This window comes from Herpailurus yagouaroundi, unplaced genomic scaffold (assembly GCF_014898765.1).
Source record: "Herpailurus yagouaroundi ecotype Mexico unplaced genomic scaffold, PumYag 159, whole genome shotgun sequence".
Classification (NCBI taxonomy): Eukaryota; Metazoa; Chordata; class Mammalia; order Carnivora; family Felidae; genus Herpailurus; species Herpailurus yagouaroundi.
In genome coordinates this window covers 78,407,174-78,434,617 of record NW_024412400.1, presented here as the reverse complement: position 1 = coordinate 78,434,617, position 27,444 = coordinate 78,407,174, and the positions used below count along the sequence as shown (strand labels likewise).

The following is a 27,444-nucleotide window of genomic DNA, read 5'->3' as shown; positions in this document are numbered from 1 at the left end:
GCTCGAACTCACGGACCGCGAGAGTTCGAGCCCCGCGTCGGGCTCTGGGCTGATGGCTCAGAGCCTGGAGCCTGTTTCAGATTCTGTGTCTCCCTCTCTCTCTGCCCCTCCCCCGTTCATGCTCTGTCTCTCTCTGTCCCAAAAATAAATAAACGTTGAAAAAAAAAAAATTAAAAAAAAAAAAAAAAGAATATGGTAGACTTGAAAGAACATGGTAAATTCTTAGCAGCAGCTTCCCTAAAAAATATTTTGGACTATTGGGTTCTTAGCAAACAATGAGAATATTCATGGGAAATACAGTGCAAAATATGGAATCTATATTATCAGCAAGAAACAAAATGTTCTGCCTAATTTAAGAGGATCCACCAACGCTCTCAAGTTTATTTGTGGGTTCCAGGTTAGGAATTTTGGTCATATAGGATCCCTGAAGGTATCAACAGGAAAAGGGGGATCCCATTAGGCCTAGGTTTCCCCTAGGTATAAGTCACTGTTTCAGGTCAGTGGATTCTTTAACTTAGGCCTTGGGATCTCTTCCTTTTGGGTTTTTCTGACTACTAAAGTATTTTTCAGATTTGTTTCCAGCCTTCTCACTATCCAGGGATTTAACTTGAATTCAAAAGTTTTAGCTCCATAACTTCCAGAGTTTATTTTTTTCTGTGTCCTTCTAGAAAATAGCAATGGTGACTAGCATGACGACACTGGAATGTATAACTGAAATCTGCCAAGACAGCAGAATTTCAATGTTCTCACCATAAAAAGAGACAAGTGAGGTGCCAGACGTGTTAGTTACATGGGCAGAATCCTTTCACAATATATACATATATCAAATCATCATGACATACACTTTAAACATCTTACAGTTTTGTCAACTATACCTCATTAAACCTGGAACCCCTCCCTACCCTGATCTCTTAATCTATTTCTAGAGGAAAGGTGAATTGCAGCACATGAAAAACAGCTAACTCCTGGGGCACCTAGGTGGCTCAGTCAGTTAAGCCTCCGACTTCAGCTCAGGTCATGATCTCATAGTCCGTGAGTTTGAGCCCCAGAGCATGTCAGGCTCTGTGCTGACAGCTCAGAACCTGGAGCCTGCTTTGGATTCTGTGTCTCCCTCTCTCTCTGCCCCTCCCCTGCTCATGCTCTGTCTCTCTCTGTCTCAAAAATAAATAAAAACATTAAAAAAAAAAAAAAAGAAAAAGAAAAACAGCTAATTCCTAATTTAAATAGACAAAAGATTATCAGAACTTATTTATAAGATTTTTTCAACACAGTGTTGAAAGAATCTGTGTATAAATTTTTCAAATAGTATATAATTTATTAAGCATTCAACAAATATTCCTCAGTGTTATTAAAAATGAAAAAAAGAAAATGGAAATAAGAATATGCCCAGCTCTATATTTTATGGTGACCTAGTGTAGATTAAACGAGATGATATTGAAAGTGTCTTCCTCTCCAGATTAGTTTGCAAATTGCAAACTGTAGCTGTGTTTTGTTTGATCAGCACAAAAAAGAAATTTTTAAATCAAATTAGTTACAAAAATGTTCCAGTCAAAAGAAGTACATACAAATCTGGATTAGCACTTCTCCTGAAAAATTAAATGACTTCTCATTTAATTTAAAATAAAAACACCATGTTTTTTTTTTAAATGGCAACACCATGTTTCCATTTGTACATGGCAAAAACTCGCTGGGGTTGAAAAACAGCTTCCCTTGAAAGGGGGCAAGAGGGCTTTAGTTTGTCACAGTCCTCATCGTTCCCTTAATAGGGAATCCCAATACGGAGGCAGAGTAGCCACTGTCATGTTTTATCTTATAACCGCCCTGCACGCTGTGTGTCTGGTCCACGTGGGCATGTGGATTTGCAATCTTCATTCAGATTTTGATTCTATTTCTGGCTCTAGCTCTCAAACTGATCGACTGAGGATCAGTCTACTCCTGAATCTATCAATCATTCTTTCATCTTTTTCAACATGACCCCCCTTAATAAAACAAATACTGTTGGGGAAAAGTCAGAAAAGGGCAGTATGCTAACGCTAATGTACAATATAACAGCAAACACTGATTTTACGTTTACCCATTGTCTATTTTGAAAAAGAAGTGACCTGAAAGAAAGGAGTGCTACTCTGTGTTACACTGTCTTTTCTGTAACTGTAGGTTTCATTCCTATTTCATCCTTTTTACTGACTCACCTCATAAGCAGCACCTAGATCCTGGAATTTCTCCTGAGCTCGAGGATCATCGGGGTTCCGGTCAGGGTGAAGCTGTAGGGCCAGTTTCCTGTAGGCCTTTTTAATGTCTTTTATAGATGCACTTCGAGGCACCCCCAAGATCTTATAGAAATCTCGCCTGGGGAGTAGGGAGAGGGAAAGGGTACTTCATTAAAGAAGTATACATTACATTTTTCAAAGTGAAATTTTTTCCTTTACATTAGGTCTGTGAATGAGCGAAGAGGTAGGAAAATGAAGATATACACGTGATGCACAAAAAAGAATGACTACAAAGAGAAACCTCGGAATTTGTAACGAGTTCTTATACATTGAAGCAATCACAATGACAGCCTATGTACTTTTTGAACTTTGCTGAAATTATTCAAAACATCTGTGGTATACTTCTCTTAAAACTATCTTCAGGCAAGAAAACTATTATTTATGGTCATATGTGTTACTTTCAACCAATAACCGTATAATCAAATTAACTCTCCTTTTTCATTCCCTCTATTAGTGACTTTAAATGACTTCTGGCTGTTTCCTAAGGTCAAGTGACAACCTCAAAGGGCGATTTTCTTTACAAGATTACATCGCATAAATGTTCTAGTAGTAGCTTTGTTTGAAATGTTAAACATGAAGTGACTGAAATTAAGTTCAGAGGCTAACATGGAGGTTAAGCCAAAACCCAGTAAGAGCCCTGAAGAAAGAATAACATCTATTTGGATGTATGAGTTGTGTGTTTTTTTGCTAAAAGCGGAAGTATCAATCTTGCAGTCATTGTTAGTAGTTATACTAGTTTGTCATGGTCAAGTCTTAATTATAGACAGCTGCTGAAGCCCACATACAGGAGCCTGTAAGTCTCAGAAGCTACAAATATACACATGGCATGATATGTATGTGGGAGATAAGGGCTGACCACTGACCACCTTGCACGGGACTATGCTTGAACCAAATTAATTACAAAACGAATCTTTGCAAGAAGGGCCAATGGATACAACAGAGTATAATAAACTTTCAGAGCAGGGACTGGAGCCCATAGAAGACACACACACACATATATATATATATAGAATGAAATGAATAAACATGCTCACAAACACCTACTCCTTTTGACAGAGTCACTTGAGCCACCGAAAGTTATTCTGAAAATGCATTTCTCAACAAAGGGGATGGGAAAGTTGTGCACAATGGACACGCTAATGTTAGCAGTGATGGTGACTTTAAAACGTAGTGGGGATAAAACGCATTGAGGTGCCAGGTGATATAAGCCACCACACTGAGAAAATTATTCCATAAGCTCTTAGTCCCACTTTAGGAAAGTCATTTAATCATTTCATGTAGAAGTTTGTAAAATGGTCACTCCCAAGGGATTCCATGAAAGTTAGATGCGTTAGCTTCCTCCCAAAAAATCTGCAAACATCTGACATCTCTTGATGACAAGGACTAAATCAAAAGGTTCATTAAAATTAATAACAAAAGAGCTGTTTAAAGAATGAGTCTCACTTAGAATAATACAAAAATAATAATGTAATGTAATAACAATATAATAGTATAAATATAATAATAATATAAAACGGCTAAGTAACAGCTCAGAAAAAAATCAGGGAAAAGATGACTGGCATAGTTTAGCATCAATATTACAGTTCCCAAAAGACTTCTTTATAAAAGGCTGATGTTTAAAGCTAAAGAATTAACAGTAGTCATATTGACATTTGTTTAAATATCTTAGGGTATGTGTTGCTTTAATTAAGTACTAACAAAAACATACTAAGAAAAACAAGCATTACCTAGAAGTTAATTTTTAAGAAATTTGAAATGTTTCACAAGATAAAGAAGACAACAAAGTTTAAGCAGATGTGCACGGGGGAAAAAAACTTTTAAGAAATAACAAGCACTTTCAATTTTAAAGCTTTGTTAAGTAGCACCTCCTCCATTTAGAGAAACTTATGAATTGTTAGAAGCTAAGACTTTACTATTTCCCCACATTCTAAAATATGAGCCTGGCAGATCATATCCCGTGGTCACCAGGCTTGTAAGATCATGGATCTAAAAGGATGGAAGGATCCTTAAGAGTTCAGGTGCTCCTATTCCCTTCCTACAGGAGGAACCTTATTACCCTCATGTTACAGATAAGAATTTAGGTGGTTCCTTCAGAGTCACATAATTCGTAAGTGAGGTGGGTGGTCTTGAATCCCAGCTCACTACCTGTTGGTGAAATGCTCTTCCCGCTCATAAGAGTATTCAGCTTCTCAAGAATGTACCATGGAGAGAGACAGTGAGGCATGATGACAGCTTAGGTTCAATTATCTCAAGAAGCTGGGAAGTTCAAGAACTCTCCAAAGCGTCTGCCTTGCTCCCTCAATCCAATTTCCTCTAGTCCCAGCATGGCTTTCCTACCTGTTCTCACGTTTTCACTCAGACTCGCAAAATAACCCACCCACTTTAATGTCAGCCCCTCCAATGGCTCGATGCAGGCTCAACACAATATGGTCCCCTTTTCCATCCAGCTCAGCAGTACCCCCACCCCCACAGTGTGTCTGGCACTGCATCCAAATCCCACTCCTCTGGGCAACTCTAGCTCTAAGGGCCTCTGGACCTAAGCTCCTCTCACTCGAGCCACCCACTGCTCTCCTCTCCAGCCCGCTGGCCTGGCCCACACCAGACATTCTTCTGCCCCCACCGCCTCACCTCAGCAACGCCCCTCTCCACTCCCTCAGTCTGGCAACGCTCCCTCTACCCCAGCCAAGACTGACCGACTCACGGGCCCCGTGCCCGCGGGTGCCTGTTCCTCACCCGGCGATCACGGCCCCGAGGAGGTACAGCAGCAACAGGCAGAAGGTGCCCAGGTTCTGCGGGGCCATGGTTTCTCTGTGCCGGCCTCTGTGCCGGTCCCTAGCCCACGCGTTCCTTACAGACTCCTCCGCCGCCGAGTCGGCTCACCAGCCCACCCGGCGCTGAGAGGCCGCCTCACACCGGGGTCTCCTCGGTCCGGAGCTACAGCTAGCTCGCCCCCTCCCCTGCCAGTCCACTTCCCGGGAGTCCCGAGTCCCCGGGAGAGAAGCCCCTAGCAGGCGAGAGCCAATCGCTGCTCGGGACATCACACGCGGCCGGCGCCTCGCAGCCAATCAGCGCAGTACACTTCACCTCCGAGGAGGCGCGGGCGGCCAGTTAGGCTTCCGAATTGCAGCCGCAGCTCCGGGCCTATTAGAGGAGAAAACGTCAGAGGATCGCGCCGCCGCAGGAATCCGCTCAGGCCCGGTAGCGGCGAGCCGTAGAAATCGACGTAAAAAGGAGGTCGGGGCGAAACGATGCCAAGCGAGGGCACCCGAGGTATAGGAATTCCCCCCGCCCGCCTCCTCGGACTCTCCACCAATCACGAAGTTCCTCCTGCAGCACTGACCAATTGTGGGAGGGAGGGCTTACCTCGGTTACAAGTCTCGGAATTTCATTCATGTACAGCTTTGAGCTGGATGCGGGAGCAGAGGGACTTTGGGGGAATGGGCGGAGACAATTACTCTACGCCAAACGTAGGGCGGACGAATTGCTTAGGAGAACTTATTTACCCCCTTCGAACAATCCCGGAAGAAAATTGACTGGGTTTCTCGGAGAAGAGGCTATGGAGGCGGACATACTTAGGTTCGGATTCGGCTTCCACCACTTCTTAGCGGTGAGAACATCCCCCCTCCCATACTCCCTCCCCCCCCCCCCAGTCTAGCCTAAGCTTTATTTACAAACCTGAGGCAAAACATTTTTACTGGCAATGTTGTGAAACTTTAAAGGGAGAAAAGCTGTAAACCGTCTAGCACAGCGTCTTGCACAGTAAACACGCAACGAATAACTCTCGTCACACTTATGAGAACTCTTTGATTCGCCCCACCTGCTTTTGTTCATCTGATTAATTGCATCACCACCTACTTGTTCACGACAAAATTGTAGGTGTCTACCTTGATTCCTCCCCTTGTGTCCCCTATCCAAATCTTCGCCTTTAAACTGTATCCTGAATCTTTTCCGCTCCTGTACATCTCCACTACCTCTCAGGGCCAAGTCACATCATCTCTCACTTGGCAAGGCCTCCTAAGTGGTTTTCCTGCCTCCACTCGTAATATTTTAGTATCTCGTGTTCACTCTTGACCCCCATCCCCATGATATTTTACAAACATATCAGATCCTGTCGTTACCCTGCTCAAAAGCCCCGAATGGCTTTTCACTGCATTTAAAATAAAACCCCAACTCTTTATGATAGCTTGTAAAACTCTGTATATGTCACAAGAAAGCTGGAAAAAGAATTTTTAAAGCTTAAGATGATCTGTACCTGCACCTAGTATACTCCTTACCATGTTCCAGCAAAACTGGTTTTTTTTTCTTTTTTAAATACACCAAACTTATTCCTCCCTAAGGCCCTTGTTCTAGCTTTTCTCTCTGCCTGAAGCACTCTTCCCTTAGTTCTTAACATGGGTGACTCCTTTTTCCACTCAAATCTGTTGGAATGTCACTACTTCAGAGAAGACTTCCTTGACCAACCAATCAAAAACAGCCTCTACTGAGTCCCTTACTCTTACACCATCCTGTTTTTTTCCATCCCTATCCCCCACACTCACACAACTGGATGCCAGTTTCAAGACAGCATGAACCTGGACTGTTTTGTTCACACCTGAATAGAACAGCACCTTAGAATGAAGCCTGCCACAGAGTAAAAGTTGCTTCGACTGCGATTTTCATATGATGGCTTATTCTTCAGTCCTCAGCTCAAATTCAGCATTGACCCCCCTACCTCCCCCTCCAAATTCATAGCACTTATTAATATCTGAAATTGTCCAATTTTTTCCTTAATACATATTATCTATTCTTCCTATTAAAATATACACTCCAAAAAAGGATCTTATCTATTTTGTTCACTGCTGTGGTCCTAGTGCCTAGCACTGTGCCAGACACACAGTTGTGCTCAATAATCATTGCTGTTGGAACAAAGGCATAAGAGGTGACAGAATCTGTTCAAGGTAGTGGTGCAGCTTGAATTCTCACCCAGATCTGTTTGAATCCAAAGACCCTGTCTCCTGACTCATAGAGGGAAGAGGAAGATAAGGTTACTGCTTTCAGGAAAACGCCTGCCACATCAAAGAGAAACTAAATTGCATTTTATCGCCTTATTTACTTTTGTATCTCCCACACCTATAGAGGCCATAAACGAACTAAGAAACCAGGAAATGGCTAAAAATCATTACGTGGAGGCTTCGAGGAAGGAGTGATGTCTTCTGTAGGGTGGAATCCAAAAAAGCTTCGTGAAGGCCCTAACGTGGCAGGACAGCTAACAAAGTTAAGGAGCTAATCCTGGGGGGTTGCTTCAGAGGGCCTGGGTTTCTATCCTGGGAGCTCTCTTGCTGTGTGACCTTAGGGGTCTATTACTTAGACCTCTTTTACCTCTAGTTTACTTCTCAGTAAGTCAAGTGTACTTAACTTGAAGGGCTCTTGGGAAGACTGAGATAATAGCACATAAACGTGCTTTACACATTGCCGGCCCCTAGTAAACACTACAAACGTAAACTATCATTGTTATATTACTGATCAAAGCGTGCTGACCTCACCAGCAGCTACTGGCTGACCTTGGTTGGGTGGAGCAATAAAAAACTTGCTACTTCCCTGCGTGGGGAGGCGCGGCACCAGAAAGCGGCCAGGCCTGGCTCCAGGTCCCAGCACCGGGGACTCTCGGCCTCAGCCGAGTTTTTCTCAGTCCGCGGGAGAACCTGGCGGCCGCTCTAGCTGCGTGGGCCTCCGGTTCTCTGTGGTGCGAGGCCTGGCGCCTGCGCAGTGGAGGAGGCGGCGGGCGAGGGGCTGGGCCGGGTGAGCTGGGCGCGGCGGCACGCGGAGGGTGCGGCGGAGCGGCCGTGCCTTCGCAGGTAACTGCGCGCGGGCCGGCGCCAGGGAGGTAGGGTGGGGAGGCTGCCCTGGAGATGGCCCGGTTTCGGGCCCGCCACGGGGCCTGTCGGCTGGGCCATCCCGGTTCCCAGAGTCCGGCCGGGGAGCTGGTGCGGCCCCGAACCCGGACAACATCGGAGGTGTCGGCGAAGTCCCCAGAGGACCTCTGTGGTCTCAGGCCGCTGTCCCCGCCTGAAAAACCCAACCCCAGCCCTCCCCGGGGCTGCTCTTGAGAGCCACAGAGCCCTTGTTTGTTTACGAATTTAGCCGTCTGGAGTCTCGCAGTTAAATGGAGAGTTCGTACCCTGGCGTTTGGTCGCACACGTCAGGAACAGGAGTTCAGTATCTCACAGAGCAGTCGCTTTCCGTTTTGGGGCGAACTGAGATCTTTCTCACGTTAACTCCGATCTCTTTTACTCAGAACAACGCTAAGCCATTCCCTTGTATGAAGCCAGCTGTCGTTTAGCCTCTCACACCCTTCTTTCGGGTTCATGCTCCCACATTCCTTTACCTGGCCCTTTGTGGCCTCACATCTAAGGCCACTCATTCTGGTAATCCTCTCCTGGATCCAGTCCCGTTTTCGGAGATTCTTCCCAAACTGGGTTCCTAAAGTACATTTGTGAATAACACGGTTCTCAAGTCAGACATACTTGAATTCTGATCCAGAACAGTGCCATCTTAAGAGTGTGAGTAAGTCCCTTGACATCTCTAAGCCTCAGTGTTCTCATCTGAGAATGGGGACAATCATATTATCTCCAGGTGGTTGAGAGAACGAAAGGAGGTGAAAATGAAAAATATTTAGCGTGCTACCTCGCAGGTATTAAGCATTCGACTGATGTCAGTTATTTTTGGGGCAGATAATTCCCCAAAGACACATGCCTTTTTTGGAATGAAAGGCAAAATACAATTATAGCAATAAAACATTTTCCACCAGTCGTATAAGGAAGGTTTTTAAAGTGATATTTTTAATGCTGAGGATTGCTCAATGGTCAAGTGGTACCCCTTGGTCAAGTGATGATACAGTTTGATACAGTCATCTTGGAAAGCAATGGGAATATGTATCAGGAGCTTTAGAAATGTCATTTACTTCATTTCACAAATGCACATCTGGAAAATTTCCCAGAAATAATCATAGTGCAGAAAATACACAGAAAGATAGTAATATAGCATTAATTATAACATTTAAACTCTTCATTACTTTAGTTGACGTATAGTTGATACACATTGTATTAGTTTCAGTTGTACCACGTAGTGATTTGACAACTATGTACATTACAAAAATACCACAAGTGTGGGTGTCATCTGTCACCAAAGTTAGTACAGTATTATTGACTAGATTCCCCATGCTGTACTTTTTATCCTCGTGACTTACTTATTTTATAACTGGAATTTTGTACCTCTTAATCCCTTTCACCCTTCACCTACATTTAAGCTTTTTTTTATAGTGGAAAATTTTAACATACACAAAAGTAGAATAGGTGAATAAACCCCCATGTGCTCATCACCCCGCTTCAACAATGATCAGTAGTTTGCGTGCCTTGTTTTTGTGAAAACTTTTAAACCTACGTAATGTCTGAAAATAGGAGAACAGGTGAATACATGTGGGTACATTTATTTAGAGTGCTATGAACTTTTAAAATAACAGAATTGTATATATGGTATTACCGCACATTTGAAAATTCAAAAACTAACCTCCCGTCTGTGTAGAAAAAGAGATAGAAAGGAAACACAAGAGTATGTTAACTAGTTTCCCTTTGATGGTGGGACAGTGGATGATTTCTTCCCCTTCTGTTTTTAGCTAGAACTATCCCATAAAAATTGTATATTGTTGTTAAAACCAAGAACCAACAAGCAAAATCTAAAAGCACTGCACCTGAACTAAGCACAAAGAATATGCCAGAACGGGTTCACTGTTACAGAGAATAAAGATGATCTATTTTTGCAGCCTATGCTCGTGTGAGTATTCATCTGCCTCATGTTAGTGCTTCATATTGAACTATATGTCAGTTAACATCCAAAATTTTAACCTACCATCCTCTATGTGTAAGTGATTTGACTTGGAAGTTTTATCCCCCTTATTTTGACTACCATTCCCCCTCAGGGCAGGCAAAGATGTCCTGTGAAGAGATGACGCATTTCTTCCTTTCCTGAGCAGGAACTCATACTTCATGCATTTACACTCTTCCTAAAACAACCACTTCAAACAATTCGAGGAAGATAATTCTGTTTCATCACAAAATTTTTCTTGTTCAAATGGGTTGGAGTGAGATCTGACCAAGAATTCTGCTCTTGGTTGATGAACTAGATCTGCTTTTTAAACTGACCTAGTACATCTTAAAATAGTTAAGGGAGGGGTCACCTTAAAGAAGCCGTGTAAGTGAAACAAAACAAAAAATCAAAAGAAAATGCATAAATGAGTTTTGTTCAAATCGGTTTGTGAAAAAACTTTTGTTTCGTAGGTATGCCAAGAAGTCTTTTTACACAGATGTCCTTAGTGATAATATGGATCAGTCCGGAGTTCTCCTCTGGGTGAAAGCAGAACCCTTTATAGTGGGTGCCTTGCAAGTCCCCCCTCCATCCAAGTTCAGTCTTCACTATCTCAGGAAGATATCCACCTATGTGCGAACCCGGGCCACAGAGGGGGCTTACCCACGCCTGTACTGGTCTACGTGGAGGCACATTGCATGTGGGAAGCTGCAGTTGGCCAAGGATCTGGCGTGGCTTTACTTTGAAATATTTGATAGTCTTGCAGCGAAGACACCAGAAGAGCGCCTGGAATGGTCCGAGCTTCTGTCCAACTGCATGTCTGAGGATGAAGTCGAAAAGCAAAGAAATCAGGTATAGATGTATATGTATGTGTATGTGTGTTTCATTGTTTTGAGAAAGAAACTATTTGTAAGTTTTGTACTAGCTGTGCAGTGTGTGGTTTTAGGTGAATGATCATTGTGATCCCAAAGTGCCTTTTTTTTTTTTTTAAACAGTTCCAGTTGGGTGGTATTTAGTGAATTAGCTCTTATTTAGCAATCCCTATTCACCTACTTCCAAAACATTACAAGACCACAGCAAATGAAAGAAGCAAATACTTTCATTGACTTTAAAAATATTTTAAGGTGAGGGGCACCTGAGTGGCTCAGTCAGTTAAGCATCCGCCTCTTGATTCCCGCTCAGGTCATGATCTCATGGTTTGTGAGATCGGACCCTGCACTGGGCTCACGCTGACAGTGTGGAGCCTGCTTGGGATTCTCTCTCCCTCCCTCTCTCTCGGCCCCTCCCTGACTTGAACACGCGCATGCCCTATCTCTCTCAAAGAAAGTTAAAAATATTTTAAGGTGAGTCAGTGCTTATGAACCATTGATACATTACAGTCAGGGCACCCGACTGTTTTTAAGTAAGCATCTGCTATGTGCTGGGATTCAGAGATGATTGGAATAGCATCTCTGCCCTCATGGAGCTCATAGTGTAGTAGGGGAGGTTGGTGTGTGAAAAAGTGCTATTTGATAGTGTAGAATGTACACTAGTAAAAGTGTAATGTAAAGGGCAGAAATAGAATAGGGAAGAGAGTGATTAGTTCCGGTGATCAGGAAAGACTTCGCAGAGAAAGTATATTAATCAGAGTAGGCTCGTTACAGTAATAAGCAATCCTGGCATTTCTGTGGCTTGGCACAGTTAACAGTTTATTTCTCCTTCAAGCAGCAGTATACCACAGGGCATCCGGTTGGACAGATCTCTAGGCTGCTGTTGTCCAAGCAATAACTCAGGGATCTAGTCATCTGTCTTTTGGAACCACAATTGTATTAGCTTTGCTGCAGTTAAAAACAAACAAAAGTGAAATTCCAGTGGCTTATGGTAACAAAGGTTTGTTTCTTGCTCATTCTTTTTTTTTTTTTTTTTAATTTTTTTTTTTTCAACGTTTATTTATTTTTGGGACAGAGAGAGACAGAGCATGAACGGGGGAGGAGCAGAGAGAGAGGGAGACACAGAATCAGAAACAGGCTCCAGGCTCTGAGCCATCAGCCCAGAGCCTGATGCGGGGCTCGAACTCACGGACCGCGAGATCGTGACCTGGCTGAAGTCGGACGCTTAACCGACTGCGCCACCCAGGCGCCCCTATTTCTTGCTCATTCTATGTGCAGCTTGCACTTTAGCTAGGCCTCTCTTCCAGGTGACTGCTTGGCTCTATGTGTCTCCTCATTTGGGGACCCAGGCTGAAGAAACATGTTCTGTGTTGGTCATGCCTATTCTTAGGACAGAAGGGAAGAGCAGCAGAGCAGGAGAAAGCTCACAGTGCCTCTTAAAACTTTGGCTCTGATGTGACATAGACTGCAATGACTTTCATTCCATTGGCTAAGGCTTTGTCTTATGTCCATGTCTGAAATCAGGAAGTTGGGGAGATAAACTACCTCACAGGAGGTAAAGAACTCCGATGGCCATGTATCGGACCCAAAAGCCTCCTGGAGGATGTGGAAATGAATAATTGCAGGCATGATACAATTTTTCCTAGCCATGTCCACTAGGGTCTCGGAGTCTTTTACTGCCATTTCTTTTGGGAGAGTCAATAGTGTATGTCAATCCACTCACATTCCATTGACTATAACTCGGTTATACCATGTCTAACTTCAAGAGAGGCTGGGAAATACTATGTAGTCGTGTGCCCAGGAAGAAAAGCAAAGGTATATTTAGTTAGTACTAGTCACTCTCTGCCACATGTGGTAATATCTAAGCAGGGTTTTGGAAACTGAAAGAAAGTGTCGCAAGCAACCAAGAGATTAAGAACAGTATAGTTATTCGTTAATTAAACATTTATCGAGTGTCTACTATGTGTGAGGTACAGTAGTGGATGCTGGATACAGAGATGAATGAAACCTTCAAGAAGCTGCACATGTTTTGAGTGCTTGTTATGTGCTATGTGCTATGGTAATTACTAGGAATAGAAAAACGAAAAAGACAAGGATCTTATAGTCTCTTGAATAGGAAGGTATATGAAGGAATAATGATAACATATAATTAGTCAATGGAAGTATGTAGAAAATCAAGGAATTTTGCTGACCATAAAAACGCCAGTCCCAAAAGGTTACATATTATATTTATATAACATTCTTGAAATGACAAAAATAGAGAACAGATAAGTGATTGTCAGGGATTAAGGAGGGGGTGGGTGTGGGAGGGGGAAGTAGGGAGTGAGTGTGGCTATAAAAGGGCAACATGCAAGATCCTTGTGTTGATGGAAATGTTCTGTAACTTGGCTGCACCAACGTCAGTCCCCTGGTAGTGCTACTGTATTACAGCTTTGCAAGATGGGGAACTGAATACAGTGTACACGGGGTCTCTCTATCCTTACAACTGCATGTAATCTCAAATCTACAGTTATCTCAAAAAAGTAAAGTAAGAAAGTAAACGTTTAATAGGTAGATTCATGGGGTTCCATTGACAGTTGACTGAGTAGGTCTAGGTGATCCTGAGATTCTATATTTTTAAGTTCTTAGGTAGAGTGATTTTTAGCTATACTATAGCTATAGTACCAGATGTGTTACTTTTGTGTGCCTCCTGTATGTGCATGGGAATGGATATCTGAGGATAATCATGAACTTCAAGTCCTGAGCTTCAAACCAGACCCTTTTTCAAATACGAAATGATTTATAAACCTCTATCAGACCAGTGATATTTTTTTAAGTCACACACTCTTTGCAGAACTTGATGAAAACCTGAGTCCTACCCCCCTATAAAATGTACATACACCAAAAAATTACATACAATTTCAAGTGTTGCATTGATACCCTAAACTTTGTTGATAAGTCTGTGAGTCTTAGGTTACATCAACCTCCAAATTTTGGTGAAATTTCCTTCTTCTTTCTTCCATTAATTTATTTATTCAAATTACTAAAGTGTTTCCTTTTTTTTAATTGTAATTTTAAACTTTTGAAATAATATACTTTTTAAAAGTATGTACTTCATCTTATCCACTTCATCAATTTTGGGAGAGAATGTCTACAGCCAAAGATGCTACATAGCTTTCCAAGAAGGTAGGTGACTTCAGTTTAATTGATTTTAGGAACTCCTAGGTATCAGAGACCTACATATCAAATGCTAGCAAGTTTCTACATTTTTGTTCTTAAGATCAGCAAACTGTTGTGAATTTATTTTACTATGTCTACTTAGTTGTAGAATAGGGACTGATGTGATTTTCTTTTTTTAAGTTTACTCATTTATTTTGAGGGGGGTTGTGGGGGGGGAGAAAGAGGGGGGGTGGGGAGAGAGAGAATCTGTCAGTGCAGAGCCCCATGTGGGGCTCAGTCTCACGAACCATGAGATCATGACCTGAGCCAAAATCAAGAGTCAGACACTTAGGGGCACCTGGGTGGCCCAGTCAGTTAAGCGTCCGACTTCGACTCAGGTCATGATCTCCTGGTTTATGGGTTCGAGTCCCACATTAGGCTCTGTGCTGACAGTTCAGAGCCTGGAGCCTGCTTCAGATTCTGTGTCTCCCTCTCTCTCTGCCCCTCCCTCTGCTCATGCGCACATGTGTGCTCTCTCTCTCTCAAAAATGAATAAACATTAAAAAAAAAGAGAGACACTTAACCAAATGAGCCATCCAGGTGTCCCTGGACTGGTGTGGTTTAAAGACATGTGTTCATCATCTCTTTTCTTCTTGGACAGCTTTCAGTGGACACCCTACAGTTTCTGCTCTTCTTATATATACAGCAGTTAAACAAGGTTTCCCTGAGGACATCTTTGATTGGAGAAGAGTGGCCTAGTCCCAGAAATAGATCTCAGTCTCCTGACTTGGCTGAAAAATCCAGTTGCCATAATAAGGTACTGTTTAAATTTTGGTCTCCTCTGAAAGGGAATTTGTGAGGAAGATGATTTGTCTTCATTAAAAATTGTGTTAGGATTACTTATATAAGCCAGTCATTTGCTGGCATGCTTGTTTTGTTTTGCTTTTTTCATTTCTTTTCCTTATTATAAAACAAAATAAATATTTTCAGTCTTAGTCGAAATAGGTGATTTCTGCTCCTTTGGTGACCCAAAAATTGCATGATTTTTGGGCAAACTATTCACTGTACTCTCATTAGAATTCTCAGTTTTGCAAATGTCAATGAATTTGAATCTACTTATTTGACTAAGGTAGGATAAATGAAAAGATGTAGAGTTTGCAAAGTCTGTTGAGATCTACTGACAAAACTTCTGTAAAAATATCTTCTCATATGTTTAAATGATGTGCTTCAGTATGCTTAAGCTTAGCATGCTTATGTAATATTATATGATGTGATGACCTAGAAGTTAAATTTAACTGCCTCATGTTGTGAGTTTTAGAAATTGTGTTATTTCTTCTGTCTTAGTAAGGAAAACTGAAATGGTTTTACCCGTTTATGTAAAAGTATTCTGAAGAACTTTAAGGAAAACATAGACCTCAGTATTACTGCCATGCGCAGGTTCCTTAAAAATGTTCTGAGGTGCGCACACACACACACACACACACACACACACACACACACACACAAATTGTTCTGAGGCAAACAACAACAACAAAAAGCTCTCTGATATTTGGTACTTTTATAATCTTTTTCAAGTAAATCTGGCCGCCATTATATTCCATGATGCTATTCCCTCCTGGTTCTGCTTTTAATTCTTCCTTCTCACTCTTCTTCATGAGCTTCCCCCCCTGGCCCCGACAGGCTGCTTTTCCCCCCGGATTCTGCCTGGGGCCATTTTGTCTTCTCACTAGACATATTCTTTTTTTTTTTTTTTCCCCCTCACACTAGACATATTCTTTAAACATAATTCTTCTCTTCCCATGACTTTATATATCTCAATGACTCCTGAGTTTGTCTGCATTTTAGATTCCCCTCTTCACGCAGATGCCCTATCTGTACCTTAATTTCAGAATGCCCAAGTCCAGATGTATTAGAAAGGCCAATAATTGTCTGCTCTTTCCACATGTATTTCCTGTTGAGTGGGTACCGTATAGAGACAGTGTTTTGAACCATCTGTAGTCTGTGTTCAAATTGGCTCTGCCACTTGGTATCACATGATTTTGGGCAAGTTAGTTAACTTTTCTAGGCCTTGGCTTCTCTTCGATAAGTGGGGATGATATTGCACATTTCTGGATGGCTGTGAGAATTCACTAATATAATAGCATGAGACTTGTTTCATAGTAAGCACCAGTAAATGGTGACTTAGTTTGTGCTATAGCATGACCTTTCCCAACTGATTAGACCAAAGATGGACCCTTGACTAGAGTAACCCATTCATAGGTATGTATGTGAAATTGGTCTGATTGGAAATGATGACCTGGCCCCATCAGTAGCCCCAGGAACTGAAGAAGTTACCAGTCTGTGAGGGGTGCTTGAGCTGGTGGCTCAAGTGATATTGGTACCAGAATAGCCACCTGGAGTTATGAGGGATTAGAAACTGAGGTAATCAGAGAAAAAGAGTAGAATGGAACAGACATGTAGAGACATCAGCCTCTGAGAAAGAACCAGGTTTAAGGTAGCCTTCCAGTTCCAGTTCTTATGAGGCCTACCTACACTTCAGTTTGGGAGATGACCACGTGTGCCTACAGTAAAATCTCCCTTTACTTAAATTAACGTATATTCTCTATGCCAGTTCAAGTTACCACCAGCTTCCGATGCTCACTCTCTCAGCACCTGTACCTAGTTATTTGTCAAGTCTTACCGATTCTGCCTCCAAAATAACTCTAATTGAAAAGTCTATCCCTTTTCAGAAGACTTGGCTAGCTCAGTCAGTAGAGCATACAACTCTTGATGTTAGGATTGTGAGTTCGAGCCCCACGTTGGGTATAGAGATTACTTAAGAAATAAAATCTTTAAATAGATACATATATACATAAATAATAAAACTCTGTCTCTTCCTCTTATATAGACCATAATGACATTTTGGAGGTGGAGGGACCTTGACTTCCATAATTAGATCCTACCTGGTCACTCTGCTTTTAATCTGCACCCCACCCACTACACTGGACTTTCTAAATGCAGAAGGATTATATCTGTCTCCTGCCAAAGCTGCCATCAATGAATTATCATTGTCACTGCCGTTTTCATCTTGTGCTCCATGGGGCCACCTCAGGGCCTATGATGGGTGAGGAGGATGCAATGAGAGATGAAGAGTGACAGCTCTGCTTTGACGTTTTTTTTTTTTTTAATTTTTTAAGTATTTATTTACTTATTTTGAGAGAAAGAGAGCACACGCATGGGCACGAGTTGGGGAGGGGCAGAGAGAGAGGGAGACACAGAATCGGAAACAGGCTCCAGGCTCTGAGCCATCAGCCCAGAGCCCGACTCGGGGCTCGAACTCACTGACCGCGAGATTGTGACCTGGCTGAAGTCGGACGCTTAACCGACTGCGCCACCCAGGCGCCCCAAATGAGAATTTATTAAAAAGAAAAAAGGGTACAGCTATTTAGAAAATAGCCCTAAAGTCCCTGGCACACAAAATAAAGCCCAGATGTATTTATTAGGGTTTCCTACAGGCCTTTCCTGATTGGTCCCTGCCTACTATTTTAACTTTACCTGACACTTCCCAGCATGCTTCCTAAATCCCACCCAGAACTTCCAGTTTTCTGAATACAGCAGGTAATTTTATTCCTATGGGTCTTTGCATATGGTGTTCCCTAGACCTAAGCCTTTTTTAAAAATATGTTTGCGTTAATTAAGAATCTGTTCAAACAGCACTCCACAATGATTGTTTTTGCCCAAGGGGAGTTCCTTGTTCCTCTCATGCTCCTAGCATGTCTTCACAGATCTCTGCCCTAGGTCTTATCTCACTGTGTAATAGTTGCTCGCTTATATTGTTTTTCCACTACATAGACTCTGAGTTCCTTGAGGACAAGACTATGTCCTAGCCAATTTGCATAATTCATCAGTTAACACTGCTCATACCACATAAGAGATATTCACAAAATATCTGTCAAATGAATGAGCCAAGTCACTGAGACATCTGCCAACTCCAAGCTTATTCCAAAAGTTATAACTTGTCTTAAATCTAGCTACTGTAAGATCAGTTGCATTGTTTCATCCAGTGGAATTTGAAGTTCCTCCTGTAATATGAGAAGGTAAGTAGAGAAACCCAACATGGGACCCCTGGGTGGCTCGGTTGGTTGAGCATCCAACTTTTGGTTTCAGCTCAGGTCATTATCTCAGGTCCTGGGATTGAGTCCTGAATCAGATTAAGATTCTTAAGGTTAAGATTCTGCCTAAGATTTTTCCCTCTTTCCCTCTGCCGCTTCCCCTGCTGTCTCTCTCAAATAGACAAAATGACAAATAAAAATAAATTAAAAAAAGGAAACCCAGTGTTTCATCGAATGTTAGATCTGAAACCTAGAGTATTTACCAGCTCTGTGACCCTGGGTAAGATTCTTAACCTTTCTCTATCTCCATTTCCTTATTTGTAAAGTGAGCATGGTAATGGCATCTTTTGCAAGATTGTTGCTAGGATTAAATATGTTAAGGTTTGTATAACACTTACTGGTTGGCACACACTAAGGATTAGCTGTTAGTATTACTTTTGAATTAGCCAAAGAAGGCAGAGAATCTGTTTATACCTATCACATATATTTAAAAAATCTTTATGAGGTGTACATTGCTACCTTAAATGCTTTTTAGGAGATGAGGCAAAATATAAATAAAAAACAATTAAAATACAATACTTTCAGGTCTTGTAGAATCTCTTTGTTAAGTGTGCTTTATTTTGATATTTTTTAGAACTGGAATGATTACAGTCACCAAGCATTTGTCTATGATCATCTGTCAGACCTCCTTGAGCTGCTTTTAGATCCAGAACAACTCACTGCATCATTTCATTCGACCCATAGTAGTCTCGTCTCTCGAGAAGCTGTTGTGGCCCTCAGCTTTCTGATTGAAGGTACAGTGAGTGGAGCCAGGAAGATATATCCACTTCATGAACTTGCACTGTGGCAACCACTACATGCAGAAAGTGGCTTCTCAAGGCTCTCTAAGACCTTTTCTTTCTACAAGCTGGAAGCCTGGCTGAGAACCTGTTTGACTGGGAATCCATTTGGTACATCTGCCTGCCTCAAGTCTGGAAAGAAATTGGCTTGGGCTCACCAAGGTATTTTTCAGTATTTTCATCTATATTAAAAATTGGATGACAAGTGAAGGAAGTGTGTGTTTTCTGGTGTATTAATAGTCCTACATCTTTTGTAGAAGACCTGAAAAATATTGCTACTGTAAGAGAGAAGAAAAGGGAACATTTCTCTTTTGTCTATGACCTTTTCCTGTCAAGGCAGCAAGAGTCAGAGAGTTGATTTGTGATTCTGAATCGTTGTGGTTACAGTTAACAGCAATTCCAACTTGGGTCAGTCCTCTCTTTCTCTGCTCTTCTTTATTCAGACTCTTTCTCCCTTGCCCTCTCACATGCTCCTTTGCTTAAGGCTTTCCTGTTTTCCATGCACCACAGCAGCATTTGGCCTTTCCACGGTTACAGCGTCAGACAGTTGGTGTAGAGATGGGGTCCTATCTAGGCACACAGACACAAACAGATTAGATTTTTCTACATTGGAAAACTCAAGTTACAGTAAAGAAAATCCTGGCCTTGGTCACATCAAATGCCTATTCCTGACAGTCCAGGATAGGTTCGGGTGCCGTATGACTTCGGGCCCAGGTGGAAGTTTTAAGAGAAGGGGGCTCGGGTGGAAGTTTAAAAAGAAGTAGGTGCCTATACTGAGGCAAATTTCAGGCAAAATTAATGAAAAAAAACCCCAAAACTAGAATATACTCCCACAATCTCTGAATTTCAGAGATAAAGGAAAAAATAGGCTCCATGTAATTAAAAAAATGAGTTTTGTATCAAATTTTTATAATGCCAAAAAACAAAACGATTGAGCAACATATACAGAATCTTGAGTGAAAAGATTGTGACCCAAGAATTCCGTGTCTAACCAAGCTATTGCTCTAGAGGAGGTCAAAGACTTCCAGATGTCTAAGGGTGCCATAAATATATAGGACATACTACATAAATGTTTGATGTTGATGAAAGAATATAGGCTCAAGCAGTTGTTTAGATGTTAACGGTAGTCACTAGTAGGAAAAAGAGGATATCTAATCTCTTAGGATTATACCGAAATGTTAATGGTGGTGGATAACAGGATCACAAATAATTTTTATCTTCTTTGGCCACTATTTAAAATTTTTCTACAATAACCATGTGTTACTTATTTAATAAAAGGAAGCAGTAAGTTGTTTTTTTGTTTTGTTTTTAAAAAAGAAGAATCACATACTTCTGTGACCTCTTCCTATTTGGCCAGTATTCATTTATCTACAAGGGTATCCTGATGGCTTGCAGGGAAGCACAGTCTGAGAAGCCAGTCACACGATGGCGAGACTGTGTTAGGAGGGTAACCCCTGCACAGATGTTTTAAGTGTCCGTGTGTGTGAGGCACTGTGTGTGAAAGGAAAATATGCTCTCAGTCACTAATGATCTAGGGATTAAAGACCTGAATCCAAATAGAATTCATGGAATACTGTGGTAAGTAGCTGAGGAGGGGATTGAAATTAGTATTATGGCAATTTAAAGAGATTATTTCAGGACTGGGATGATAAATTGAGTCAACTTGGAGAAGATATTTGAGTTATTTGAGTCGGGCCAGTTCTGTCACTTTCTGGCCATGTGAACTTAGGTGTATTACTTGAATGGTTACACATGAAACAAACCTTAGATCTGTAGGCAATCTTGAATGGATTATAGGTTTCAAAAAATTTTATGACAAAAAATTATGAAATATCTCAAACATACTGAGAAACACAGAGAACAGTATAGCAAACACCTCCCTACCCAAAGCCCAGATCTAACATTTTCCCAAACCTTGTATGTATCTAATTTTAGACCCGTATACACACGTAGACATACGTAACCTCATATGGTTGTTTTCTTTGATTTGAAACTATCTCACTTATTTATATTTTTCTTACATAGTTGAAGGGACGACCAAAAGAGCTAAGATTGCTTGTAATACCCATGTGGCCCCTAGGATGCACCGCATGGTGGTGATGAGCCAGGTTTACAAGCAGACCTTGGCCAAGAGCTCAGATACTCTGGTGGGGGCACACGTAAAGATTCATCGTTGCAACGAATCTTTTATATATCTGCTGTCTCCCTTACGGTAAGCACAGTCTCCACAGTGTTCTGATATTCTGACGTTTTCTTTGGACTAGGACTGATCGTCTTAGTCCTCTGATTTTGCTATCAGAGAATAGTTTTGTAGCACAATATTCACTTATTCTCACTGGGGAGTTCACCTGATTTTTTTTCACATTACAGATCTGTGACCATTGAGAAGTGCAGGAATAGCACATTTGTCTTGGGCCCCGTACAGACTGCTCTTCACCTCCACAGCTGTGACAACATTAAAGTCATTGCTGCCTGCCACCGTTTGTCCATCTCTTCCACGGCAGGTTGCGTCTTTCACATTCTGACGCCTACACGCCCACTTATTCTCTCTGGAAACCAGAGAGTAACTTTGGCCCCTTTTCACACCCATTATCCAATGCTGGAGGATCACATGGCCAGGACCGGCCTTGCTACAGTACCTAACTATTGGGATAATCCAATGATTGTGTGCAGAGAGAGCAGTGACACAAGTGTCTTCCGACTCTTACCACCTTGTGAATTCTATGTATTTATTATCCCCTTTGAAATGGAAGGGGATACGACAGAGATACCTGGGGGGCTTCCGTATGCGTATCAGAAAGCACTGCGTCAAAGAGAGCAGAAGATACAAATCTGGCAGAAAACTGTGAAGGAGGCTCGTTTGACAAAGTAAGTGTTTTCTAGAGGAAGAATTTGCCTTCTATAAAATTCCACGGGAAAATTAATCTGTACATGTTTACAGCCATGGTAAAGTAATCAGAAAGATAGAGTGTGTCTTTTAAGGTCCCTATTCCAGGCTGTTTGGTTGGGAGATGGGAGCACTTAGAGGCCCAAGAATTAGACTCGCTTCTTTTCAGAAGCTTAAGTTTGTTGACAGATAAAGGACTCTATAAATGAAAGGTCATGTATAGACTATGCCACATAATCCAATACTTGAATGAATCGGCTTAGTTTTTAATTTACTTCTCTACACTCTATCGGTGGTTGTCAACCTTGGCTGTGTGTTAAGGTCATCCAAGGGGCTTGCTAGAAATCAGATTTCCTGGCATCCACCACAGACCGACTCTCTAGGGGTGGATTCCTAATGCTGCTCCAAGGACTGATGCTAGTTTTGGTCAAAGTTTTCCCTAATCTGCCGTAAAATGTGAAAAATAAGTATAGTGTTTTAAAACAAAGCTAAATTTCATCCATTTAAAATATTGTCTTTTATTCTGGAATTATAATCATCCTAAACTTGGGGTGCTAAAATATCTTATTTTTAAATTACATGCTGTGATAGTAGATGATGATGGTTTATTATGTTCACCACAAAATTTTATTTCAAGGTACTAGTCTTTGAACTCTGGAAGCCAGGGACACACTGTATGGTTAACAGAGTTTCAAAAAACATGGCATGGGTAGTCAGGGAAGATGTGTGGAAGAAGTAAGAATTTGTGTTGGATCTGGAAGAATGAGCACCATTTGGATAGAAGCTGAGGAGTGTGCAGAATACTTTTATATATACTGTATTGTATCTGACCTATATATATATATATATATTTATATTTATATTTATTTTTTTTTGTTTTTATCATTTTTTTTGGTGGTGGTGGTAGTGCTCCAATGTACAGAACTCAATAGAGCAGTTATTTGGATAACTAGACACAATTTAATGTCTATCCCATTAAAGCGTTTTACAATCACCTGGAGGAAAATGAACGTGAACCAGCGTTCTTACATTATTTTTGCTCGTGACGGCACTTTTAGGGATCAGAGGAAGCAGTTCCAGGTACTCGTGGAGAACAAGTTTTATGAGTGGCTGATTAATACAGGACATCGCCAACAGCTGGACAGTCTGGTGCCCCCTGCCGCAGGCTCCAAACAAGCAGCAGGATAAGACTCCTACGTGGAAACACTGGTGGGCATTAGAACAAATTATCTTGGGAAAATCTTAGAAGCATGCCAAAAAAACTGTACAGAATATTAGGTTACTGGCCACTGCCACTTTCCCCCCATCACTCCCACCAGCATATACAGACTTGACATACCCATATTTACTGCATTTTACAGTGAGAAGACCAACCAAAATATTCCAAGTGGAGCCTGTGGAATACTGGGCAAATACAATGGACAAGTTTTACTCTTTTTGCTTCTTGCCCAATACAGGTTGTACTTCCAAAGATACTACTTTCCCCATTCATAGCTTTTGTTTTCTTTCACCTTTCTAACACATCTTTCATCTTTCCCATCACCCTACACACAGATCAATTAAGTCAGCGAATTTTTGTTAGTGGCACCTATGAACATTAATAAATTACCAGAATTAATCCAAATGAAGAAGATTTGAATACTGAAGGAGTGTGGATACAGACAAACTTACCAGAACTTAATGTAATCCAAATATAAAATACTCTTTTTAAAATAGAGATTAGTTTGCTTTTCTCTATTTTGAAGTATTTTTAAAGACTAATAACAGAAAAACAGACGGAAGATGTCAATAAATAGTGCACAGAAAAATACAAACACAGAGATACTCACTTTTACTTATAAGTAATTTAAGAGACGTTTTTTCCTCTATTGGATTGACAAGGATCCAAAGGTGGTATACAACACTAGAAAGACATTTCATTTACCGCTGGAAAACGTGGACATTTGTGCAAACTTTTGGGGGGATAGTTTGACAAAATAAAAATTCTAAATGCGCACAATCTCTGACTTGGCAAGTTCACTTCTTAGAATTTGCCAGTTTAACAATTTCACTGATTAGAATTTATCTTACAGATACATTCATTTATGTAAAGATCTTTTTTAAAAATAAGTTCATTACAGCATTGTTTGAAATAGCTGCAGACTGGAAAACAACCCAGATGCTTTCCAGTAGAGGGCCGGTGCCTAATGAATTGGTTCATCCATGTTCTAGAATGCATCTTTAAAAAGAATGAGGTATAGGGCACCTGGGTGGCTCAGTCAGTTAAGTGTCCAACTCTTGATCTCAGCTCAGGTCTTGATCTCAGGGTCATGAGTTCAAGTCCCACATTGAGCTCCAAGCTGGGCATGGCACTTACTTAAGGAAAAAAAGAAAAAGAATAAGGTATATCTGTGGGTGCTGATACTGAATCATCTCTAAACTGGGGGGTTGGAGTGGTGAAGGCAGAAGAGGAGGAGTAAAATATTGCCTTGTGTGTTTTCAAAAAAGAAAGGGATTATCACACATGGTTATGTGCTAATTACATGCCTTAAAAACTTCTGAAAGGGTTTAAAGAGATTACTGAAAGTGTGGTCTTTGAGGAACAAGGCTAGACGTCTAGGGTGAAAGAAAACATTCTTAATTTTTTTTTCATATAGAATTCACATACCGTGAAATTCACCTTTTTAAAGTAAAGGATTCAGTGGCTTTTATTAATACAGTCAACAAGTTTGTGCAACTTTCATCCAGAACATTTTCATCACCGTGAATATAGACCCCGTACACGTTAACAGGCACTCCTTATTCCTCCACCTCCAGTATCTTCTCTCTTCTCCAGTCCCTGGCAACCAGTAAGCTACTTTTTGTCTCTTGATTTGTCAACTCTGGACATATCCTGTAAATGGAATCCTACAACGTGTGACCTCTGTGCCTGGCATCTCTCACTTAACATCGTGATCTTAGGGTCATCTGTGTTGTAGGATGTGTCAGTAGGTCATTCCTTTTTGTGGCTGGATAATATTCCAGTGTCTAGATAAACACAGTGAGGTCTATCTGTTCATCATTCGATCTGAGATTTGAGGCATTTCCCTTCTCAATTGTTTTCAAGTTTATTGTGAATGGTGCTATGTTCCTTTTGTGCACAAGTGTTTTTGTGCATGTGTGTTTTCGGTTCTCTGGTACATACCTAGGAGTAGAATTGCAAGGTCATAGGTTAACCTTTTTAGGAACTGCTGAACTGTTTTCCAAAACTGCAAAAACTTACTCTTTATTGTCTATATGTTGTTTGCATTTTGAAGTATTACTTTTTATAAAAAAAAAGAATTTTATAGTATTTAATAAATGCTGAGATTAAGAATTGGAAATCTGATAAAATTCCCATTTCCTTTGGAAAGAAGAAGGTAAATCTTAGTTTAGACTAATCCCTATAGACAGCCACTTTTTCATGTTTGTATATGATTGTCTTTTCTATTAGGAACTAATATGACCCTCAGAAGAATATAATTAACCTTAAACCTTATGTATCTTATCACTCTAAACTGTCATCTGACCTTGATTTATATGATTTTACAAATGCAAGTTTTTTCTTATGTGCACAAAGGCAACAGAAAATTAAGTTATTAATATTTTTCTTTTGTTATCTTCAGGGCTCTGGAAACAGGAGGATGAATGGACGATGGTACATGTCTTGAAACTAAACTGGGAAGATGCTCTTGCTGCTTAAGAGATATTGGGGCTTTTTCCTTCCTATTTAAGACCATTCCTTGATTTCCATTCCACACTCATATGTTATTGCTTATGTTGAATTTTAGATGAACTTCCATCATATAAACATTGTTTATAGAACATCAGGAAGCTCATCTTTGTGTTGCCAAAATGAAGGAGTTGATGAAGGCAGTTTCATCGTATTTACGTTAATATTAAAGTGATGGAGTGTAGATTTGCAAGTAAACTTCACATTTTAATTTGTATGACGAAAGGGTCTCATCCTTTCTAGAGTTAAATAAGAGTTTTATAGTTCTGTGTAACTATTTGAAAGGAAATTGCTACTCCTTTTAAAAAATAATTGGAATGAAAGTATAGTTTGTTGGTGTATAAGTATAGCAGAGATAGTTTTATACAAAGATATTTTAGTCCTTAAAAGTATGAAGCAATGAAATTGTGTAAAACCCCTATTTTTCATTTTGTGCTTCCAAGTTTCAATAAGCAAACTCTAAAAAGTAATTTTCTCCTTTTGAGAAAAAGAGCTTTACTTTCAATTTCAGAAAAGGTTTTATGGGGGAGGAAAGAGTTTTTCCTCCATCCTTCTAGGTTCTTTTGGCTAGTTGACTAATTAAATTGACATCAGACGTATTAACAGGAGGAAAACAATTCTAATTACATATCTATGGGAGCCTCCTAAGGACAGGAGCCCCAGGAATAAGTCAGGCGGTTATGGCTACTATGCCACCCTGAGCTAAGGACTGGGTGGGATGTGGGCCTGAAGGTGGGGGGGGGGGTACTTCTCAGGATAAAAAGAGCAGATGTGTGGCGGTTAGATGTTTGTCTTGTCCTACAGATGAGTCATTTAGATTAAAAGTTCTCTCTAGTAGTAGCTCCCATTCTGGGCCAGGCCCCCTGTCTCAATTATTTTAGATAGTTAAGGGAGAGGAAAAGTTTTTCTTGAACCTGCAGGGTCTTGTTTGCCTTCAGCTCCAAATAATCTACATGCTAAAGTAGCACATTTTGGGGTCATGCATTCTGCTCCCTTGCAATTCCCAATGTCATTCTTTGATATGATATCAAAATAAAGTTTACATTTGATTGGGAAAGCTATATTCTTTAAGATAAAGGAAAATAATTATTAAATTATTAAATAATTATTAAATTATTACGTGAATCTGCTGATAAACATTGTTTCGTATGCTCACTGGTCATTAAACTAGTAATTGTATTAAAAAAGGGCTTGATCTTTTCTTTCTAAAGTGGAAATTAACCCTCAGAATGTGTGTTAATTCTAATTGAGGTTCATAGTTTTTATTTTAAGATGGAATTCAAGAGAGAATTCAATAAAGAAACACTGGAGTTTTGGACGCGTGTTTTGGAAATTATTGGTTAATGAAATATCATGGTATTAGATACTTTCTTTCCAGTTTATCAAATTCAGAAAGCTGAGCGCATAACTTGATAATTTGTTTCTCAATAATCTTCATGTCAAGGTACATTTGCTATTTTTGGAATTGACCATAATGTCTTGGGGCATCCCATTTGTTGGTGAGCTTTATTAGTAGAAACAGGAGGAAGATGGGCTTTTGAGAAGAATATACTTGACCAGGAAAATGAAAATGGAGAAGAACTGATTTGTTGTTTCTTTGAATTTACATAAAAGCTAATCTCATTCTAAAAGTCAGAGGTGTAATAGTCGCCAAGAAATGATCTCTAAACAGGTCTCCATATGATATCATGGCAGAAAAATTCCACCTAGCAGGTGGCAGGTTGGGCTTAGCTAAACCTTTGCAGAATCATAATTTCCACAGTAGCTTTCTGTCTCTCAGGCTG

The 27,444-nt window shown here is 40.7% G+C and overlaps 2 protein-coding genes across 9 annotated transcripts in view; one reads left to right on the top strand and one right to left on the bottom strand.

The window, feature by feature from the left end:
• Nucleotides 1–5,273, bottom strand: part of DNAJB11 (DnaJ heat shock protein family (Hsp40) member B11) — a 23,783-nt gene extending 18,510 nt beyond the window's left edge. The window contains exons 1-2 of the mRNA XM_040481028.1: nt 5,001–5,273; nt 2,190–2,346 (exon numbers count right to left, since the gene is read on the bottom strand). Coding sequence (XP_040336962.1) covers nt 2,190–2,346; nt 5,001–5,068 — 225 coding nt within the window. The 5' untranslated portion in view covers nt 5,069–5,273. The remainder of the gene's footprint in view (nt 1–2,189; nt 2,347–5,000) is intronic.
• A 362-nt stretch (nt 5,274–5,635) lies between these two features.
• Nucleotides 5,636–26,976, top strand: TBCCD1 (TBCC domain containing 1). 8 transcript variants are annotated; one of them, XM_040481024.1, is made up of 9 exons: nt 5,636–5,874; nt 9,919–10,076; nt 10,580–10,958; nt 14,775–14,930; nt 18,839–19,205; nt 21,069–21,255; nt 21,414–21,911; nt 22,989–23,139; nt 25,554–26,976. In XM_040481024.1, exons 2-8 carry the CDS (start codon nt 10,069–10,071, stop codon nt 23,116–23,118), a joined length of 1,725 nt encoding a protein of 574 aa, XP_040336958.1. In that variant the 5' UTR covers nt 5,636–5,874; nt 9,919–10,068; the 3' UTR covers nt 23,119–23,139; nt 25,554–26,976. The 8 variants fall into 8 exon arrangements, with proteins under 8 accessions (XP_040336958.1, XP_040336960.1, XP_040336957.1 ...); XM_040481023.1 differs by lacking the exon at nt 5,636–5,874 and adding an exon at nt 7,537–7,642; XM_040481022.1 differs by lacking the exon at nt 5,636–5,874 and adding an exon at nt 7,662–8,101.
• The last annotated feature ends 468 nt before the right edge of the window (nt 26,977–27,444 follow it).